Source organism: Xenopus tropicalis, chromosome 8 (genome assembly GCF_000004195.4).
Source record: "Xenopus tropicalis strain Nigerian chromosome 8, UCB_Xtro_10.0, whole genome shotgun sequence".
Taxonomy (NCBI): Eukaryota; Metazoa; Chordata; class Amphibia; order Anura; family Pipidae; genus Xenopus; species Xenopus tropicalis.
In genome coordinates, this window is record NC_030684.2 from 34,746,874 (window position 1) to 34,769,579 (window position 22,706).

The 22,706-nt window shown below is 40.8% G+C and overlaps 2 protein-coding genes across 4 annotated transcripts; one reads left to right on the forward strand and one right to left on the reverse strand.

The window, feature by feature from the left end:
* Positions 1 to 7,785: 7,785 nt before the first annotated feature.
* Positions 7,786 to 15,934, reverse strand: naa10 (N(alpha)-acetyltransferase 10, NatA catalytic subunit). Of its 2 annotated transcripts, none has more exons than XM_012968260.3 (8): positions 15,809 to 15,934; positions 14,089 to 14,187; positions 13,535 to 13,593; positions 11,831 to 11,876; positions 11,617 to 11,732; positions 11,456 to 11,500; positions 10,981 to 11,065; positions 7,786 to 8,945 (listed from the first exon to the last, which is right to left on the reverse strand). In XM_012968260.3, the coding sequence occupies exons 1-8, from the start codon at positions 15,827 to 15,829 to the stop codon at positions 8,703 to 8,705; spliced, it is 714 nt and encodes a 237-aa protein (XP_012823714.1). In that variant the 5' UTR covers positions 15,830 to 15,934; the 3' UTR covers positions 7,786 to 8,702.
* Positions 15,646 to 22,516, forward strand: nudt16 (nudix hydrolase 16). Of its 2 annotated transcripts, none has more exons than XM_012968129.3 (3): positions 15,646 to 15,725; positions 20,104 to 20,376; positions 21,896 to 22,516. In XM_012968129.3, exons 1-3 carry the CDS (start codon positions 15,648 to 15,650, stop codon positions 22,082 to 22,084), a joined length of 540 nt encoding a protein of 179 aa, XP_012823583.1. In that variant the 5' UTR covers positions 15,646 to 15,647; the 3' UTR covers positions 22,085 to 22,516.
* Positions 22,517 to 22,706: the final 190 nt, after the last annotated feature.

Genomic DNA, 22,706 nt, shown 5'->3' on the forward strand with positions numbered 1-22,706 from the left:
ATCAGCGCTTATATAAGGTTGCGCCCCGTGCGTAGTGACGTCACACGTACGGGGCGCAACCTTATATAAGCGCAGATGGAGCGGGGAGCTGCAGGACATAGTGGAGTCTTCCTCATGAACTGCGGCGAACTGGTCTGCGGGGCCCCAATGGGAAAGTAACGCGGGGGGGGGGGCCCACAAGGGGTTCTTCTCTTCCTTACGTGCTCCGCAATCTCACATTTTGCTGGGATGGGGGGATGGGGGGATGGGGGGAAGGGGGGGGGCTGCTATAAAATCTGCACCTCTGTAAGGAGAAACGGGACATTAGCTGCTCTGCTTGTGTGCTGAACCCAGGCCTTGGCTAGGGAGATGTCAGTGGGGGGGGGGGGGGGGCAGGAGGACGCTAGGGGGGACTGGAGGATGCTTGGGGGGCCCTGGGGGGAGCTGAAGGAATGCTTTGGGGCCTGGAGGATGTTGGGGGGAGCTGAAGGATGCTTTGAGGGGGTGCAGGGGGATGCTGGGACGGGGGACTGGAGGATGCTGGGGGGGGACTGGAGGATGCTTGGGGGGCCCTGGGGGGAGCTGAAGGATGCTTTGGGGCCCTGGAGGATGTTGGGGGGAGCTGAAGGATGTTTGGGGGGGGGCAGGATGACGCTGGGGCGGGGGACTGGAGGATGCTTGGGGGTCCCTGGAGGAAGCAGGAGGAAATGGGGGGAGCCGGAGGATACTGGCGGGGGAGCTGAAGGATGCGTGGGGGGAGTGGGCCATAGTATTTGGGGGAGGACTATCAATGTTTTAGGGGGCCCTGGGCTGGCTAGCAATGTTCTGGCACCAATGCAAAATGTAGCCCCTGGCCACAAATGTTTTAGGGGGCCCTGGCTACCAAAGTCTCTGTATCGTTTGTATTGATGGGAGGGGTCACTGGGGGAGGGGCTATTGGGGGCGTGGGAGGAGGGAGGGCCCAGAAAATTTTGTTGTGAGGGGCCCCGTGATTTCTGATGGCGGCCCTGATGAAATATGTGCCCCTTAGACTGAATCTTGTTCCATCTAATCAGAATGAATGCTCTTGAACCCTATAAACCTACCATCCTTTTTATCCTGCCATATACACACTATTCCAACTGGCAGCCCTTTCCAAAGACATCAGTATGCTTATATCATAGTCATAACCCCTTTTCCTGATACCATTATTCCATACTGTGCCCACTATAAAATGCTTACAACCACTTCCCCAATACCACTTTCTTTTTAAACTATACTCACTATATCACAGTTAAAATCCCTATCTTGCCTTACTATGCCTACTAAATTATGGTTAAAGTTTCTTCCTAAGTGTCTAATGATCTCAGTGTCTGTGGGCATTACTATGCGTCAGAGCGGGTCAAGAGGGGGCCACATCGCCTAGTGTGAAAATTTGACTCTTAAAGTTACCAGAGGAGGCTTTTTGCCGCCCCTGGTAACTGGCCGCTCACTGCTGCCTGAGGCCCTGTATCCAAGAGTTATAGCCCCACAACTGACACAGTCATGCCCTAGCAGGGTACAGATGCATGAGATTTGTCTCCTTTGGTAAATCTGCACTACCACATGCAACAAATCTCATGAAAATCACTTTCCCCTGCCTAACATTCAAATTGCAGTAAGTAATACACATTACTTGCAGCGATCTGGTTTAGCCACAGGAAATTCCATAGGACACTGCAATGTGTCTGGCTTGGGAAGGTTGCCTATTCTTCTACCCCCTGAAAACAGCTAATTATGGTATATGGTTCTACAGTCTCCTTTTGTAGTTGACACTCATACCATATACTCATCTGGCTCTAAGGGTATGCTGGGAACTGTAGTTGTGCTGAAGGTTAAATAAACAGATGTTAGAAAGGGTAGATTTCTATATAACAAATGGACCAACGCAAATGTGCAGGGAAGGGAAGAAAAAGAGCAAAGAAAGAAGAGAATTTTTTTTTTATAGTGTAGTAATTTCTTAATACTGATTAGTAAACACACCTCAGTGCAATCAAACTTATAGTGCAGATTTCAACACCAATAAGTAGAATATAACGCTCCAACAATTTACAAAGTGTTCAAGTGCTACATAAAATCACGTGCAAATTCAACCTTATGTAGCACTTGAACACTGTTCATTTTGGAGAACTACAACTCTATACATTAGCACTAATAGGTGTTTGCTTTGAAATTTGCACTATAAGTTTGATTGCACTGAGGTTTGTTTACTACTCAGTACTGAGAAATTACTATACTATATTTTTTTTCTCTTCTTTCTTTCTTTGCCTCTTTTCTCTCTTCTTTCTTGGCTCTTATTCTTCCCTTCTCTGCACATTTGCGTTGGTTCTTTTGTTAATATAAAATTCTGTGAGTTTGCAGGAAACTTTTTGCACCAGCTTGGGAAGTAAACAGTGTGTTTGTATTATTTTATTTCAGAAAGGGTAGATATTCTCTTGCTGTCATTATTGAATTTATATGGAAATCCACAGCACATACCCTTTGCTGACACTTTTGAGTTGAACCTTACTGTGATATTCAGCCTTCCGTTTTAAAACCTAAATTCACAGAATGCCACCCAGCACAGGACACACATAACACAGGATGCTGCTATTCTAAGACACACCTACCCACAAACAGGAAGTTCCATAGTGATCTACTAAGGGGACAATAACAGTCAGACTGTGCGGAGGCTTTGTTCTAAAAACATGCACTGTCATTCACAGACAAATGTATGAAAGTATTTCTATACCCTAAATTAATTAATTGTCATTTGATAATCCTATAAAATTTATTGCATTATTTGTTAGTGTTTTAGCTTTACTTAAATGCCATATTGATTAACCAATACAAAAATATATATTTTTTAAAAACTGCAATACTGCTGCATGAAACATACTAAAAGTTAAAGAGATACTGTCATGATTTTTATGACTAAATTACACTGTTTACATAGCAAATAATTCATTCTACTACCTGAGTCTGAGCTTTCAGAAAGAGCCAGCGCTACACATTAGAACTGCTTTCAGGTAACCTATTGTATCATTACATTTCATTACATTAACATTTATTTATAAAGCACCAACATATTCCGCAGCGCTGTACAATATGTGGGTTACATACATTGGACATACAGAGTAACATATAAAGCAATCAGTAACCGATACAAGAGGTGAAGAGGGCCCTGCCCAAAAGAGCTTACAATCTACAAGGAGAAAGGGTTGAGACACAAGGTGTGGACCTACTCCCATGTAACTAGAGGAGTCCCAAGCCGGACTTGAATCTTACTGACTGCTATTTTGACATCTACCACTTTTAGCAATACAGCTGTCATGGAGCTGCTATCTTGCTACTTTCCCATTGTTCTGTTGATTGACTGCGGGGAGGGGGGGTTGGCGATATCACTCCAACTTGCAGCACAGTAGTAAAGTGTGGCTGAATTTTATGAGAGCACAGGTCACACTTCTGATGACTGGAAGTGACGGCAGACGTGAGCGTGCACCTTCGTGAAAAATCGTAAGAATGCTATGGGATGCTGGGAGACTGGGGGAGAGGCATCAAAATAGGGTAACTCCCAAAAATATAGGGGTTGCCAGCTCTGTGTTTTAGATGCCACATGCTGCATTTTCCTGGGCTTGATGCACATTCAGAAGACAATAGAATATAGGCTTGCATATGGAACTGACAAAAACATATAAATGTAATACATGTGTTTTTATGCACTCAGCATTTATTTGTAAAAGAATAAAAAATGCCCATGTGTTAGAGCCCCTAGGTGGGATAATGTAGGAGCTCCTTAGAGATTCTTGTGTGTTTGTTTCATGTTTAAAGAGTCTACAAACTGTATTATGTTTCTAGTAACTTACAGTTAGGCTTCTGAGAGTGGGTCAACTAAAGCAAGGTACCAGGTAAGGAGATTCAACACAAGGGTCAGGCCAACATTGAAGAGAGACAGGAAGTAAGCACAACAGAAGAGCAACAATTACAAATGCTAGGTACTCAGACCAGACTGCCCTGTCAACACATATTTGTTATTAAGCATTAAAACTCCAGTGCAAGCAATGCAACACACTCAAACACCAAGAATGCATGTGCCTAATTATTTATTTATCCGTATGTAAATCACAAAAAAATATGTATGTGTTGGCGTATTATATGAAACAGCGAATTCTAGTGTGTCTAAGCCTTTTAATGCCATGCTACAACTGTAAACAACACTCTGTGCTGACAGTTTCCCAATGTAAAACCAGCTCTGAGCTGCCAATTCTGATTTATAGTATTGGATTTGGGAGGCAGAGTAATTTCCCCAGGGTCACGTATAACTGGCACAAAAATCAGTTTGGACTCCAGCGCTGGAGCACACACTGTTAGGGCTCATACTTACAAGAGTTTTTTTGTGTGGGCAATGACAAGGGAGCAAAGACTAGGGGCTCCCCCCATCATTGAGCACTAGGCAGCTGCCATTTCTGCCTATCCCTAGTTCTGGCCCTGGTGTTTATATGTGTTTTTTAAACACAACTAAGCGCGTTTTTGTCAGATCCAAACGCAACCCTATATTTTACTGAATTACGAATACGAGTCAGGTGCAAGAAAATGCAGCAGGTTGTGATAAAATACAAATGGAGTAAAATGCAACTTGAAAGCTTGTAAGTAGAACCAGGCAAAATATAATAGAATCAATTAGTGATTGCTTGTAGGAATGCTTAAACATGGAGTCAAACACATAAAAAAACACCAGTGTGTAAAATGTACAGCTGTCTTGCAAAAGGCAATCCCTTTTTTCCTATATATTGAGCCTTGCATTTTTAAACCCAGAATAATAAATTTTTATATATAGCTTTTATTTGTGTTAATATTCTTCTATATACACAACTAACATGGGTGCTATATTATACCTATTCAGTTGCCAGTGACAACCAATTACAAATTAACTGATCAGGCTACTACAGGTTAGAATATGAAAGCAATGATCTGATTGGTTGCTATTGGCAACTGCATGGGTTCAATGTAGCACTTATGATAATAAATTAATTAGGTAACTTAATAGATTAAGGTATAAAATGCCATTTCCATTTGTCAGTAATAAATATTACATTAATGGGGTAGTTTACCTTTAGAACAGTCTATTCTTACCAACTTTTTAACTGGTCTTAATTGTTTAATTAGTTCTTATACAATTCCACTTTTTTCAAGTTTACAACTAAAATTGCTGTGTAGTTGGCAAGCATCACTGGCATTTAAAGATGCCCAAGCCATATATGCCCATAGCAGTCCTTCTGGCCTTTGTCAGAATCTACAGATTTCCAATCCAGGGCTGAATCTTGGCAACCAGGGCAATTAAGAGTGGGGTCTCGGTACTGGGTCTTGGGCGCCTGCATCCTTAGGCTGATAATTACTTGCAGAAAGAGATTTAGTTCTTAACCTGAAAAATGACTTACATACTTGTAAATGACATACAAACAAGGTTTAACACATGGACAAAGTGAGTATGGGAGCAAAGGGTAGCAACAAGAAGAATGTTTTGGAAGGGTTCCTCTTTCCACTCAGATTTTATTACAGCACTGTAGAATTGCCTAATGAAATGTATTGTATGCTGATTTATGATAGCTAAGGTTTGCAGGTTCTTTCCCCAGCAGTCAATTCCTAGTTTCTAACCAGGGCCAAATTGAAAAGTTCTGTGCCCCTGGCACAAGGCCCATCCCCACCTGCTGTTTGCAACATACAGGGCTGCTGCTCTGGCAAGAACCACCACTGTGTGGGTGGGAGATTGTAACAGCTGTCACAATCTCTCGCCCAGTCCCCTATGGAGATGCGAGTGGATGGCCAACCCAAGATTTTTGCTGACTTAGGCCCATGCCCACAAATCTGGGCCTGATTCTTACAGAGATTCATGTACCCTGTACAAATGTTTCATTGATCCGACTACAGACAAACAGTTGTTTCAAATACTCCAGAGCAAAACAACAGATTTCAAATATAAAATCTCCATATTTCTGAAATAAAAGTTAATCCCAAGAAACTTTCCAATACGTATAATTAAAAAATTTATTTTTACGTAGGCTTTTTTTTTTTTTTTTAAAGCTGAACCAAAAACAATACATTCTCAATAGTTCACAAGTCTCAGCTTGCATTGGTACTTGGCACAGAAATAAATGGGCAACAGAAGGCTAGATGTATATAGCCTGGATTAAATTTGAGTATCACCTGTGCGTTGCCATATGCCTGGCTCTCTATGTAGTGTAGCTCAGCAAATTGGATTTAATCCCTTTCAGGAGAATGCTATGTTCAGAATGTCAAATGTTTGCCAGTTGGATCTCATGATCTGTTGTTCCAGGAGAAGGTGTGTATGTTTGCTACTAACGAATTTTGTTTTCGTCGTACGGTGGTTTATCCCAGCCATGTTGTTTGTCAACAGTTCATTTCTATGTCAGTAGATCCAGTCTTGCAAACACCTTTTCAGAATGTAATAAATCATAATTCAAGTGAAGTCTAAGAAATCTAAGAAACTTTTGTCATCAGTTTTAGTTGTAGTTTATGAATGCATTGGCTTCAGATTCCACCTCTCTCTATCCCAAACTTAAGTTGCTTTCTTACAAAAAATGAGGTGTTAGTACCACACTTTGGCCAAAATATGTAAGCTCACGTGCCACATCAAGGCCCCTCATTGTACAGAGTCCTACACTACTTATTAACATTATACTGTAAGTCTGTGATGCAATTAAAATCAAGCCCCCCAGCGAACAATGTGACTGAGTAGTAAGATCATTTTGCACCTACCCTTAGCTCACAGGCTCTAGTGAGAAACAGGGAGCTTTTAGGCTGATGCCAGACGTGGCGTAGGGCTGATATTTTTGGCAAGCGGAAAAATGCTTGGTGAAAATACAGCCTGCTACTTGTGCCTGCACCCGAATGGAATACGCTCGGGTGCAGGCACATGCAGCCGATATACACATGAAAACGCGAGATAATGCAAAGTCTCGCGTTTTTTTTGCATATATCGGCTGCATGTGCCTGCACCCGAACGTATCTCATTCGTTCGGGTGCAGGCACAAGTAGCAGACGTAGGGCTGTATCTTCGCCAAGCGTTTTTCCACTTGCTGAAAATATCAGCCCTACGCCACGCCTGTCATCAGCCTTAAGCTCCAGCTCATTAACACACACCTGAAAATAGTACATAGCAGCCAGAAGCACGTACAATGAGGGGCAAACCGAGTGCTGGCAATCTTTTTTTTTTTTTTTTGTGTACAAATAATGGCTTTTTATGTTTTGTAGGTAGGTATTATAATTTCAATACTATTTCTGTTTAGATATAAGACAAACTTCCCCCCTATTACTATTTTAGTTCTGCCCACTCTGTCCTCCTTTGTTTCACATTACTATCCAGAACTGTATTTTGTAGGCAACAAACTGTTGTTTGGGGCCCTCTGGTGGTTAACAAAGTAAAATTACAGTCTCAGCATTTAAAGTAATATAAAAACAAAGGAGAACTGATTTCAAGGCGCACAAGAAGGAAGAGGAACATGTCGTGCTTGTGGCACCTTACCTTCTGTATATGAAAGTCCACATGGAAAAAAAAGTTGCAGGATGCTTAATCACTTGAGGAAAGGAACTGTTATCAAATATTGTCTAATGCAGCTTGTGGATAAACTTAGAATATTATAAAGGTACAGCAGAAGGTTGGAGGAGATATCAAACTATGTTTATATTCCAAAATCAAGAATAAGGACTCTTTATTGTGCTGATTATACTAAATTGTCAAAGTCATTAAATGATTAATTATGCACCCAACAAAAATCAGACACGAGCACCCAAATCAAAATGATCATTTATTGCACACTTACCATTCCCCAAAAATTAACAAGGTAAGGTTTAAGAATTGAAGTAAGCAGTTTTTCATTATTTTGCAGCAAGTAGTGATCACCATTAAATGTTCCAGTAGTCAGCATCAGAATAGTCAGCCAAGCAGAACCCAATTGCCCAACTGTTTAGCCCGATCTGTATATTCCAACTTTTTCATATGCCAGTGTGTTACAATGGATTCTGGAATATGGGGAATGTGATGCTGTTAGCTGGCAGTTTTGTTATCAGCTGATGCCTGCCACAAGGGTCACATACTGGCACTAGTAGGCAAACCTGCTGTCCTACAGTTGCTGAACTAGTGTCTTTATTTGGCACTGGTTACTAGTAGGTTTAACAGCTGTAGAACGGAAGGTTTGATAGCCCTGCGCATAGATGTTGCATAACATTAACAGATGGAAGGGTAAAAATCTCTAAGGTTTGAATCTCGGTCAATATTATGACAGCAGGAACCATAAAAAAGCAGACACAAACAAGGAGTCAATGTTGAAGTTCATAAATGTTTTTAACTTAATGTAAATAAAATGGTGTATAAGGGGACCAGTTGAAAAACTCAACCTTCACCTATAAAGAAATGTCCATTATAAAATAGCTTTGGTGCCCGGTTGTGCCAAGACAGATATTAACCTATGGCACTGCATCTCTGGCAAAACTGCTATTCCCACCTTCCATAACCTGAAGGGGGCTGTAATTCTGCTGGAGTACCATAGGATGGCCAGTCCTACATTACACAACTTCAGCAGGTTAATTCAGAAAAACAGACACTTTCAGAACCTTGATAAGTGACAGGCAGGCACCTCTTGATCCAAATTTGCAGGGGCAGACTGAGTACAGGAAAGGGTTTGAGTAGTTTTATGTCGAAGCCTCATTTATGAGGCAGAGTCTGAAGCCTCTGAACTGTCCTTGACATCAGTGCTCTCTGTTGCCTCACTGACTTCACTTACATCCTTGCTATCTCCACTGTCCTCTGTGAGGTCCCGTTTGCCGGAACTCCCCATGCATTTCTCATCCCGACAGCAGTCTCCTACATGTCCAGAACGGTTATCAGATTTATTTTCTATGGAGCTCAGTGGGCGGCTCTTCTCTTTTATTTCAAGCTGTTTTCTCAACTGCTTGTGGTATAAAAATAAAAACGTATTTAAGAATGATAGGTTCAATACATCTGCCTATGTCTACTATGATTAGAAAAGTAAATTTAAGGACACTTCAGGAAAACACTTTTGAGGGCTATAAATAATCCATTATATATCAATCCATTTTAGAAAAGGAAAAGCAAGTTTTCAAGTGACTTTCTATGCAGCTTTATCTTAGTCACGAAGCAGAGTATGGACATGGCAGATATAGAAGTTGCTGCTCCAACCTGCTCTATCAGTTTAATGTTAAACCATTCTGTGTGATATGCCCGTCCTTTACTGGAAATCTGTAAATGCCATGTTTTTACACTATTGCTCATTATACTCCCTCTTCTTTCCTTTCAACCAAAGACTTCTTTTTTATCCTCTCTAGATTTTTACAGGTTTTATCTCTTTTTAAAACATGGTAGTCTATAAAAATTGCCACATGGGTAAGGTGTATATGTAACTTCCTTCACAGGCTTCAAAGACTGCAAAAGTTCATTATTTTTTCCAGCTTGTGTTGACCTGACCATTAGAATGAATCCATTTATAATACAGAGTGTTTAAAGAAACAGTTCAGTGCAAAAATAAAACTTGGTGAAAACATAGGTATTAAAACGGTATTAAACGGTATTAAAAACCGTTTTCAATATAGTCAAAAATGTGATCTATAAATGCTGTTTTCTCTCTCGTACCTGTTAGATAGTCGGCGACTTAAAGGACAAGGAAAGGTTAATATAAATTAAAAGTAAGTCTAAAGGCATTCTTTTTAAGTATTTACTGCATATCTAAATTCCCAGATCCCTGCTTGCTTCTCTGAGATATGGTAATGGCAGCCTACAGTAGTGTGAAGACTACAGTGACATCACTGAAATCTCTCTCTCACCTTCCTGTAGGCTGCCCACCAGCCAATCAGAAGCGGATCTGCCTGGGGGGGGGGGGGGGGGGGGGGGAATGAAACACATGTGCAGTATGAAGCAAGGAGGGAAAAGAAGGGAGAATAGCTTTTTAAAGATGGCTGCCTGTTCAAGATAACAGATAGAAAATGTGAAGTAAGTGTGACTGAGTAAATATTTGATTAGGTGAGCCAAAAGTTTGGTGTTTTTACTAAACAATAGGAGGACTATTGGGCAGTATGGTACATAACTGTTCAGTTAGTCTGCTTTTGATCCTGAGCACACAATTCAGATTCAAAAGTAATATCTTCCATGTGGCTCCCCCACTTCAAATCGCTGACCACTAAGTAAGAGAGATACAGGTTAGAGAGATGTAAAGGAGGAAGTTGTGCTCTGGTTATTAGATTAAACATTCTTCTCTCCAGCCCTTATAAATTATATTTTTGGATAACTATAAAAACATTTTTTTATTTTGCACAGACCATTTATTTTTACACTGATATGTTCCTTGGTTTATGCCCTTTATCATGTGTGGTAAAAACCTAGCCCAGAAAATGTGTAATCCACCTGCCAGGGAAAGACATTTTATTTTTGAATTACTGCTGGAATTCTTCTGCCTTAAACTTGTATCATTACTGCTAGCTAACTTAGAGGTCAGCACAGGAGCACTGGTGTCCAGAGTTCAAATCCAGCCTGCAAGAAGTTTGCATGTTCTCCCCATATAAGTGTGGGTTTTCTCTTACACTCAAAAAACATACAGGCATATTATTTGGCTCCTGATAAAAACTGGCTCCTATTGTGTGTGACTATGATATATATATGTTAAACTGGAATAATGTATATCTGTGCCACATCTTTCTGCAATAAATGTGTTAAAGGCATCTGCCTTTGTTGTGCTTCTTCCTCATGTGAAGGTCTATGGAATTGGCTTGGGAGCAGCTGAGGAACCCTATGGAAGTATGCAAGTGGTGTGCCAAAGAATCAATTTAATAGTGCTAAATAAATGCCAAGAAATAAAATAAGTGTGACTAAATAAAAGTCTGACTATCCCTTTAATTTGTGAAAGGGGTACTAATCTACAGATATAAATCACCTATAACAGTTCATATATCAGTTTAGTAGAAGAGTATAAATACCTCATCAGCCATTTGAGTAAGGTCTCGTTTCATGGCATATGCATCTTCCCCATCAGCATAGTATTTAGGCTCAACCTCGCTGATTCTGCATGAAAGAGATTCGGAAAACAAAAGTAGATCATTCTAACACAAGGTGTTATTTAATAGCATAAGCATATATTACCTGGATTTGTCCCTTTTAGTAACCTGCTCTTATTCTCATTTTACCTTTCATTTTTATTTAAATGCCACACAGGATGATTTTCCAAATGCACTGCCCATTGGGAAATAAACAGACCCTAGTAAAATACAGACCCTGCAACTGTGGGATGGTCAAGGCTCATGAGCCCCCCGCAACACCTTTCACCCCAGCCCCACAGTTATACCACTAAAGTGAGAAGGGGCTTTATGCTTTATAACATATCACTACAAAGTAAAAATCAAACAAATGAACCCCCATATTCTCTTACATAAACTGAGGAATATTTATACTTACTGAAAATTTAAAGTGTTTGAATAAAGATGCAGTGCCGCTCGGTTGCTTTGATTAGAATAAAGAAAAGTATATTAGAACATATTAAAAGTAGTACAGCACATATGTAATAACAAAAAAGAAAAAAAAAAAACAAAACACCAAAATGACAAAATAACACAAACCTTTTTCTAACATGCAAAGATACATATTTGGCATTAAAGTTTTCAATCATTGCACGTGAGGCCTGGTCCATTAGCTTCTGGGCAAGGCCAAGCCGCCTGTGAGAGCGTTTTACAGCCTGTACAAGTGAAAATATATCCTTGTCACAAAAATTTCTTACCATTACCCTGCATCAGTAACACAAAACAATTTTTATTAATAGTAATCATTTCCTACCAGAGAGGTTATGTGTCCATGTGGAACATCATCCGGATCTTCTTCCCTGCAAAGAGATGCAAAAAATTAAGCCAGTTCTATCTCTTAAAATTGCAGATGGAGAGCTTCTAGAAACCATTAACGAGTTAAAGCCCCCTTTCCTCCCCATGTGAAGTACCCTTGCACAAGAATGTGTTTTATTTTATGAAAGGGGTAGTTTACCTTTAAAGGAGAATGATAACCTTATATGAAAGTTTTTGTTCCTTTGTTCCACCAGCTTGCCCCTCAAAAATGCCCCATTCACCTTTTGTTGCTTTAAGTGATCAGAATCATGGAGCATGTGCAGCTGATTCCAGACTGTACATAGCTTCAAAGTCGCGTGTTTCTGCAATCACTTTGCTTGTGCAAGATGGTGTCTTTGAACCACACTGCGCTTCTCTGACTCTTCTCAGTGTAAGGTGAACTGGGCATAACTGGGGGCAAGCTGGTGCGGTTCAGGAGGGAAGGCTCTGCACGGTTTTATTGGTTCAAGTAACATTTTAGTATGTTACAGATGGCTATCTTAGCAAATTTTAATTGATATATATACATATATAATAGTAGCACACTTTAGGACTTTCTTAAAGAAATAGAAAACAAGAGCGAGCCAAAACGACATGGTGCAATAAAAGTTCTCTATTTTTATAAGAAAGTCCTACAAGTGCAGTACTATTTCCATTGACTATGTGATGCTCCTGGAGCAGCAACCTGGCACTTAATGACATTAAAGCATTAGCAGAAGTACAGATTATTGCTGTGTATCTATAACATTTTTTTTTATGATTTGCTTCTTCTGATTCTTTGGAGCTGGTAATTTAAAACCCTGTACGTTTGCTGGGGATCACTATCCCAGCCAACCAAAAGTTATTTTTCTGCAAGGCTACAATTGTAATGTTTTTGTTACTTTTTCGGTTATTTCCTATTCATCTTCAAGCCTGTCATTCATATTACTGCCTGGCTGCTAAGGTAACTTGGACCCTGGCAACCAGATAGTAACTTAAATTGCAAACTGCCAGCTACTAAGCAAAGTTAAATAATTTAGAAAAAAAACCCACAAAAATAAAAAATTCTCTTAGAATAATATTTTCTGTCTTGTTAAAGGTGACCTACCCCCTTAAAGCAGGCTTCCCACCATGCCACATTACTATACAGATCCCCACACATATTCAAGATATTTTCTTGCTCCTCCTCATGTGTCCTCAGAAAATTGGTAGCTGCACCTTATACATATCACTCAATAGAAAAAAATAAAATCTGCATAATCACAAATTTCCCAAGCGAAAGCCTGATTCTCAAGAAAGTGTCTTTCATGACAAATTTGTGTATGACATCTGACTGCATCTTACTGAACTGAAAAAACAGCACATTTGGCATTAGACTTGACAGGACATAAGACTAACCCACCACACGCAGTAAAAGGGACATTGTTTGCCCTAGTGCAGTAATCCATAGCAACCAATATGATTATGATAGGTGACCAGAGGTGTAGCAACATGCTTCTACATGATTGGCTGCTATAGGTGAACAGATCCGTAGCAATGTTTGCAGCAATTGCACCTATCTGCTCCACTGGGACAGACTTATTTGGATGAGTAATTTCTACTACTGAACCATCTACACCAAATGATTTAACTGAATACCTTAAAATGGAAGCACACTGTGCAATATATTTTTATTTTAACTTACATTTTTGCCAGGACATATCCAACAATTTTCCCATTTTCATCTTCTGCAATATAGGACAGCTGTGACACACAAATACACAAAAAGTTTCACAAAAAAGGCTGTAAATAATCACCCCCTTCTCTAACAGGATAGAATTTTAGTGCATAGTGACATCAGAACTAAAATGCCCAAAACCATGTTTCATACTAAGTGGTTTGTTAAAGGCTAGGTAGAATTCACGTACGGAATAGAAGGTTACTAAAAACAACATGGATAACATTAAGGAATGGAGCCTTCCTCCTAGGGAGGTAAGTCCTAACCTGCTACTATTTATGGTCTGCCACCCCACTTAAACATGATTTTGGTCATTCCTGACTGTGGATGGACTCCAAATATAGTTTGAAACTAGTAATTTATATATCTGGTAATAGGTAGTTTATATAAAACATTATAAAGCAAATGCACGCCTATGTGTAAAAGCCCTAAATTATATTGAATATTGGTTTACTTTTTTTTTTATATATCATACTGTGAGAGATAGAGAAAATGTCATAATAGTTTACACACATACACACCTGTGGCCAAGAAAGGCCATGATAAAAGTAATACTTCATCTGGTAATTCTCAGGCAGACACAGCAGGTTGCAGTGCTGCATATTCATGAGATCTTCAGGCTGCCAAGAGAGGAAGAACAGGTCAGATCAGGAGAATAATGACAGTGTGTTGTATTGACATGAAGTAGAAGTGTATACGCTCTGATTAGAAAAAATAAAAAAAGGCTATATTTCTAGAATAAATCGGACAGTATAGGTACAGCAAGAAGTGGTGAAAAGTGCACTCAGTATGAATTAGAAGAAATCTTCACCTTTTTCATGGCACTTCCTTACCATGAGAGCAGTAAAGTTACCTAGTGAGATTATGATTTCTTCAATTATCTTTAAAAAACACTGAGGCCTGGAGATGGTCATACAATGGCTAATCTTAAGGTCCCCATACACGAGCCAATTATAGCTGTTGATATCGGTCCCTTGGATCAAAATCTTTTAACCCGCTCGATCGGCGAGTTGACCGATATCAGCAGCCTCCTGCGATATCGGCCGACTTGCCATACATGCACCGAATATCATACAGAATGAGGTTTCGTACGATATTATCGGTGCGTCTATGGCCGGCTTTAAGGCATTTTTCTACTAGTGGAAAAAAGGAGATAAGGGCAGTACAGGTATGGGACCGGTGATCCAGAATGCTCGGGACCTGGGGTTTTCCTGATAAGGGATCTTTCCATAATTTGGATCTCCATAACTTAACCCTGCTAATAATAATTTAAATATTGAATAAACCCAATAGGATAGTTTTACCTCCAATAAGGATTCATTATATCTTAGTTGGGATCAAGTACAAGGTATTGTTTTATTATTACAGAGAAAAGGGAATCATTTAACCATTAAATAAACCCAATAGGGCTGTTCTGCCCCCAATAAGGGGTAATTAAATCTTAGTTGGGATCAAGTACAGGTACTGTTTTATTATTACAGAGAAAAGGGAATCATTTAACCATTAAATAAACCCAATAGGGCTGTTCTGCCCCCAATAAGGGGTAATTATATCTTAGTTGGGATCAAGTACAAGGTATTGTTTTATTATTACAGAGAAAATGGAAATTATTTTCAAAAATTAGAATTATTTGCTTATAATGGAGTCTATGGGAGATGGCCTTTCCATAATGCAGAACTTTCTGGATACTGGGTTTCCGGACGGGAAAAGGAAAAGGCAATGAGAGAGAATAAAGTGAGGGAAAGGAGAGCATAAGAAAATGTGTTAAAGAAAGCAGATTGCAAAACAGGGAAGTTGTAATAAAAAAGGGGGAGGAGAAAACAACATGAGGAGGGGGAAAGAGGAGGATAAAAAAGGTGAAATGGGAGAATGGGTTTGGAAAAAAAGGATGACCAGAAAACGACAGAAAAGTGAAAAATAGAGAAGAAAGGGTGAGGCTAGTAGAATCTAAAAGAAAGGGGTAAGAACAGTCAGAGAAGAATGATGAAATCCGATATTCCCCCAGACCACCTCCCTGTATCACAGACAGTCAGGCCATGCTGCTACTTCTTTAACACACGGCCTCGCAGTGCATTGTGGGATGTTCCGCCATGCTTCTCACTACCAGCCTAGAGATATGCGGCATCTAGTAGCCTTACCGACAGAAACCAATACAAATGTGAGTGTTCCACCTGCAAGGGCACCTTGGGATACCCAGCTTGCCCTCCCAATCCAGTTACGGTTGCAGTTATGCATAGTTACCCGTGCGTTCCTGATATTCATGGCGCCGGCTTTTCTGTCACTGTATCCCTTTCACGCAGTCGCAGTCCTTGACTCAGGCAACCGAGAACTACGTCATTCGTCCCCGCATCAAATGAGCTTCCCCGCCTGCTGCTTCCCATTGGCTCGTCCCCTATGCCAGCTGCTTCCCATTGGCTCGTCCCCTATGCCGGCTATTGGCTGACACCTGGTTAGTGGGAGGACGTGTTTGTGTGCTTGACAGGCCTGTGACATGGCGGAAACAAGGAGGCCAGACAGCGGGGACATGGAGGTGGAGAAGCCGCGGCCCCGGAACATAACCCGGGAAGAGTCACTAAAGCTAGAAGGCTATAAGCACGCCTGCCATGCTCTCTTACACGCACCCAGTACCGCCAAGCTGTTTGACCGCGTCCCTATTAGGCGTGTATTGCTGGTGAGATGCATTCTGGGTAGTATATCATCTGGCCACTATGGAATGCTGATTCCTGCCTGACCAACCTGCCCATTATTGCTGCTCCAGCTAGCAGCCTATCACTGCTGCTTAAATAAGTGTGTTATAATATAACAACAGCTTAAATTATCTAAATTACCAATTTCAGATACACCAATTCATACACCAATATTTTTTGCTACATTTCTCAACGAATGAAAGCTGCATGTTTGCACTTGACGCAAAATTTATATATCCCAGATGAATTTACAAAATAGGGTTGGGATTCAGTTTAGGACCAAATCTTTGGAGATTTGTTGTTCGGCTGAATGCAAAACTTTATAAATTCAATGTGTCACTATTTATTAGCGATGCACCCAATCCACTTTTTTGTATTCTGCTGAACCCCCAAATGCTACGTAAAGGATTCAACCTAATCTGAATCCTAGTAAGCAAATGCAAATTAGGTTTTGGAAGGGTTAAATGTCGCCACGTGCTAAAAAATGTAAAACTTTTGTGTTTATGTGACAGAAAGTCACATGATTTTTTTCGGATTTGGTTCAGCCAGGACAGTGGATTTGTCTGAATCCGAACCCTGACGAAAAAGGACGATTTTGGCCGAATACTGGATTCGTTTCATCCCTACTACTTATCAGAGTGAATAAATGTATTCTAAAAAAAAAACCTAAAGCTAATGCCAATGCGCTGATGGCTGTAATACTAATTTACGTGACTAAGGGGCACATTTACTAATCCACGAACGTCCGAAAAGCGTCCGAATGCGTTTTTTTTTCGTAATGATTGGTATTTTGCGATTTTTTCGTAAATTGTTGCGACTTTTCGTAGCCGTTACGACTTTTTCGTAAATTGTCACGACTTTTTTGTAGCGTTACGACTTGCGCGAATTGTCGCGACTTTTTCGTAGCCGTCGCGCAGAGTATGAAAGTTTCGGATTCATTCAAGCTTCAGTATCGTGACTTTCCTTGGGCCACGTTGGAGCTGCAGAGTGCCATTGAGCCCTATGGGAGGCTTTCCTTGGGCCAGGTTGGAGCTGCAGAGTGCCATTGAGCCCTATGGGAGGCTTTCCTTGGGCCGGGTTGGAGCTGCAGAGTGCCATTGAGCCCTATGGGAGGCTTTCCTTGGGCCGGGTTGGAGCTGCAGAGTGCCATTGAGCCCTATGGGAGACTTTCCTTGGGCCGGGTTGGAGCTGCAGAGTGCCATTGAGCCCTATGGGAGACTTTCCTTGGGCCAGGTTGGAGCTGCAGAGTGCCATTGAGCCCTATGGGAGACTTTCCTTGGGTCAGGTTGGAGCTGCAGAGTGCCATTGAGTCCTATGGGAGGCTTTCCTTGGGCCAGGTTGGAGCTGCAGAGTGCCATTGAGCCCTATGGGAGACTTTCCTTGGGCCGGGTTGGAGCTGCAGAGTGCCATTGAGCCCTATGGGAGGCTTTCCTTGGGCCAGGTTGGAGCTGCAGAGTGCCATTGAGCCCTATGGGAGACTTTCCTTGGGTCAGGTTGGAGCTGCAGAGTGCCATTGAGCCCTATGGGAGACTTTCCTTGGGTCAGGTTGGAGCTGCAGAGTGCCATTGAGCCCTATGGGAGGCTTTCCTTGGGCCGGGTTGGAGATGCAGAGTGCCATTGAGCCCTATGGGAGACTTTCCTTGGGCCGGGTTGGAGCTGCAGAGTGCCATTGAGCCCTATGGGAGACTTTCCTTGGGCCACGTTGGAGCTGCAGAGTGCCATTGAGTATTATGGGAGGCTTCCAAAATCATGCAAAGTCTGAAAGTTTTGCCCGCCGTTTACGAGCGCTCAATACAAAAAAGTCGCGACAATATATGAGCAAATTGTAACGGCTCCGAAAAAGTCGCGACAATTTGCGAAAAAGTCCTAACGGCGACAAAAAAATCGCAAAAAATACGAAAAAGTCGCAAAATGTTCGTTTCCAATCCCAATTTTTTCCCATTCTGATTCGTGGATTAGTAAATGTGCCCCTAAATCTTGCTTTGCATTAAAGGAGGATAGAAAATTTGCTGTGAGCGCTCAAAAATGATCTATAATGCAATAGTCACCAAAAGATGTTTTGGGGAGAAGACACACACAGCTACTAGAAGCTGCTACTTTTTCAAAGCTACTAAACTCCAAAAAATACCCTGCCATAGGAAATAATGAGAATTGCCTCTGCTGAAACTCACATAGAGACAATTAGCAGTAATTGATCAGTATTGTCTATGTTAGTAGCTGTGAAAAGTAGCAGCTACTAGTAGCTCTGTGTATCTTCACCCTAACAGTATAGGAAACAAAATCTAAAGTCCTACTGTGCTGAATCCAGGGATTCATGATACAATGTGCTCATTTGGTGAACAGGGAGATGTTTTGACAACTTTTGGGCCATAATGGGGACATATTGAGACCTACCTGGAGAGCACTGCATCAGCCAGCCAAAGCAGTCCTCAGTAGGATTTTCAAACTTCCCCGATCTATATCTAGAGGATTTTTGGCCAGATATTGTTCAGGCAGGGCCTCTCAAGGGCCCTTCGCTAGTTACTATTGTTACCCATCTGGTATGTTAGAAATGTAACACTAGTGTAGTGAAATTTGTGCAATTATTGCCTTTTAATTAAACACATTTAAGGTTAAAGGGGAAGGAAAGTCTAAATCACATGGGGTGCCAGTGTTAGGCAACCCCCAGGGACTGCTATCACTTACCTGCTGTTATCAGAAAACTGCACAGGCCTGGGGTAAGAACCATGAGTAATCCTTTTCTTTTTGCTGCTTTTTTCTTTAATACCGCTGGGCCAACGCATGCACAGGACAGTGAAAAAGACAGGTAACACCAAAAAATGAAAGTGTAAAAAAGTAACTAAAATATAATGTGCTGCTGCCCTGCACTGGTAAAAGTTGTGTGTTTACTTCAGAAAGTCTACTATAATTTATATAAATAAGCTGCTATGTAGCCATGGAGGCAGCCATTCAAAGGAGAAAAGGCACAGGCATATAGCAGATAACAGATAAAACACTATTGTAATCTACAGAACTTATCTGTTATCTGCTATGTAACCTGTGCCTTTTTTCCAGCCTGAATGGCTGCCCCCGGGGCTACACAGCAGCTTATTATATAAATTATAGTAGTGTCACTGTAGCAAACACACCAGTTTTACCAGTGCAGGGCAACAGTGCATTATATTTTTATTACTTTAAAGCTTTTTAATTTTTTTGGTGTTACTGTTTTGGTTGTTTTTTTTTTACTCTATTGTGCATGTGCACCTATGCATAGAAAAATAAGCAGAATAAATGATTGCTCCATGGTGCTTGCTGAAAAATACCCCAGGCCAAAGCAGTTTGGCCAAGAAGGTCACAAGGTGGTGCCTAACATTTGGCACCCTGCAGAGATTAAGACTTTCCTTCTTTTTCTGTAACTTAATTTCCTTCTTTAAGATTTAATCTGTTTTGTCATACTGCATATTAGGATATGACCTTTTATTATAACTTATGTAATGAATAATCGAGTGAACTACATTACTAACCCACTTAGACTGCTACACTACGCTAAGGCTTAGCTGTAGCACATTTAGGCTACATTTAGGCTGTCTTTTGGTAATCTGCGTATAAAAGCAAATCACCTGATCAATCTGCAGAACATATTCTTTGATCAATACACAAGGTTCAGTGTCTGCTATAGAAAAGGCAACTTTGATTCTGTTCTTGTTCTGTAGTTAGAAGATATGTCTGTGGGAGTTCTAATTTAGCAGTAGCATACCACAAACCATGTAGCGAAATCCTACAGATTTGACATGCCCCATTAAAGCTCAACAATCAATCAGATCTGTGCTTTGATTATTTTAATACTGCCTCTTTTGCCTTTGTTCACAGATGATGATGCGTTTTGACGGGCGCTTGGGATTCCCAGGTGGTTTTGTAGACACTCGAGACACATCTCTGGAAGAAGGTCTGAAACGGGAGTTGCAAGAGGAGCTTGGTCCTGCTCTTACTACCGTGGAAGTGTCAGTGGAAGATTATAGAAGTTCCCAAGTCAGGGAGTACCCTCAAAAGTGTGTTACTCACTTCTACATTAAGGAGCTGAAACTGGAGGAAATAGAGAGGATTGAAGCTGAGGCTGTGAATGCCAAAGACCATGGATTAGAGGTGTGTTGCTTTGTGTTGCACTGATAAACTTCAGTCTTTCTTTACTGCTGCTCTGCAAGTTGTAGTGATATCACCCTCCATTCCCCCCACCAGCAGCTGATCAGCAGAACAGTGGGAATATAGCAAGATAGCAGCTCCCTGACACCTGTATTGCTGGTAGATTTAAGCAATACAGCAACTGGTAGATACAGAATAGCACTCAATAGTAAGAAATCCAAGTCCGGCTTGGGACTCCTCCAGTTACATGGAAGTAGGAGAAACAATAGGTTACCTGAAAGCAATTCTAATGTGTAGCGCTGGCTCCTTCTGAAAGCTCAGACTCAGGCACAATGCGATGAGATGGCGCCTACACACCAATATTACAGCTAAAAAAATACATTTGTAGGTTCAAGAATAAAATGTTAAATAGTAGAGTGAATTATTTGCTATGTAAACATTGTAATTTAGAACTAAAAAGCACCACAAAAATCATGTATCCCTTTAAACTCATTTCTGTTTTTGGCCAGAAATCTGCCCTGTGTAAGCACTGAAAGGTGTATGCTGTGCCTGTTAGTGCCTTTAGCACACGTGCGAATGGCAGCAGATTGATGTTTCTTCTGCTGGTGTTTTTACATAGTGCCACAGTGCCATTAATGTAGGGAATATTCATGATATTTAAGGGGAAGTGTTGTTTCCCCTATTTTTGTTCCTTTATGTACTAGAATAAACTTCATTTTAAAGTGATTGTCTTGAACATGTCCCTTTAACCTGGCCTTATGACTCCTTTGTTATAAAAATGTATTATATTAAGTCTGATGTAATTTTGCATTTTTGATTGTTCAAATCCCAAAAGTGTCTATTTCTTACAAAATTCAGCCACTAAATAGTATCAGTTATGGGATCTATTATCCAGGGGTGTGTGGAACCTGGGGTTTTGCAGATAGATAGATTCTATTATCTGGATCACCATAAAATGAACACTATAGAAAGTAAGAAACCCAATAAGAATGTTTAGTTATCAATATGGATTTAAGGTGGCCATACACGTTAAGATCCGATAGCTTGGCTATGTCACCAAGTGAGTGGATATTCTCCCAATATCCCCCACCTATGGGTGGACGATATCGGGCGAATCCAGGCTAATTTGAATTAGAACAAAGGTAATAAGCGCAGTCAGTTCGGGGACTGCATCAACAAGCTGATGCGGTCCGCGATCCGACTAAATTTTTTAACCTACCCGATCGATATCTGGCCAGATATTGGTCGGGCAGGCCCATCGTTAGTGCTCCTACATGGGCCGATTAGCTGCTGAATTGGTCCAAGGGACCGATATCGGCAGCTAGAATCATCTGTGTAAGCCCACCTTTATTCTAGCTTAGCTACCATCTAGTAAAAGGTACAATCATTAGTATTTGCTTACAGTGAACTGTGTGTGATACCTACAGCAGTATTTGCCATGTCCCCCCCACCCACCCACCCAAACAAACCACCAGTGGTCAGGAAAGTTAATGAACTTAACCTTTCTTTTTATGTGCTCTAGGTGATGGGCCTGGTCCGCGTGCCCCTGTATACCCTGCGGGATGGAGTGGGAGGTCTTCCTGCTTTCCTGTGCAACAACTTTATTGGGAACTCCAAAAGTCAACTTCTGTATGCACTGCGCTCCTTGAAACTGCTACGGGAGAACCAGATTCAGGAGGTCCTGAAGGCAAGCCATAAACTTCATTACTGAAGCTAATATGGTGTCTTCTCGCTGTTTAACTGCTGGTGTGTGTATGTATATATATATATATATATATTGTATATAGATAAATTCTATATTGTCACGCTATTTTGAATTGATTTCAACTGCAATTAAGTTGGATTTGCTTTCAGAACAGCCTCCCATAGGTGCCACACAAACCCAGATAATCAAATAATAGGGCAAAAATCATTTGATTTTTTTTTCTTTTCATTTTCTCAAGTTTCTATGCTTAAGAAATGTTTAAACTGTATGCTCAACTACAACTTTCTTTGTATCTATGTGACTGTGTTAGATCTATTACAAAAATATTATTTTCTCTTTGTTGTAATAAGACAAATAAAATGCTGAAGTACAGAGCTACAGAAAACCGAAAGCAGTGATCAGTATATTTGTATTTTTTAGTTATGTGTATAAACAAGAAGACAAAGAGCATGTCTCAGTCTATATGTGGAACTCTTCACGCTTTTGAACCCTCATCATTGGAGGTCTCTAATTTGTCCTGTCACATCTTGTTAGCAGACTTGTGCTTGTGCAGAAAGCTCACTATCAGTTAAACAAAAAAAAAGCCGTAGTTGCTCAGAGCTTTTGCACACAGGAAATTGTAAAAGTA

Coding starts and splice junctions, on each gene's coding strand:
- nudt16 (XM_012968129.3), top strand. CDS start 15,648: ATGTTCCGCCATGCTTCTCACTACCAGCCTAGAGATATGCGGCATCTA. Junction 15,726..20,103: donor CGACAGAAACCAATACAAAT/GTGAGTGTTCCA, acceptor CTTTGTTCACAG/ATGATGATGCGTTTTGACGG. Junction 20,377..21,895: donor CCAAAGACCATGGATTAGAG/GTGTGTTGCTTT, acceptor TATGTGCTCTAG/GTGATGGGCCTGGTCCGCGT.
- naa10 (XM_012968260.3), bottom strand. CDS start 15,829: ATGAATATCAGGAACGCACGG. Junction 11,733..11,830: donor ATGGACACATAACCTCTCTG/GTAGGAAATGAT, acceptor TCACTTGTACAG/GCTGTAAAACGCTCTCACAG. Junction 11,066..11,455: donor TCAAACACTTTAAATTTTCA/GTAAGTATAAAT, acceptor TCTTTCATGCAG/AATCAGCGAGGTTGAGCCTA.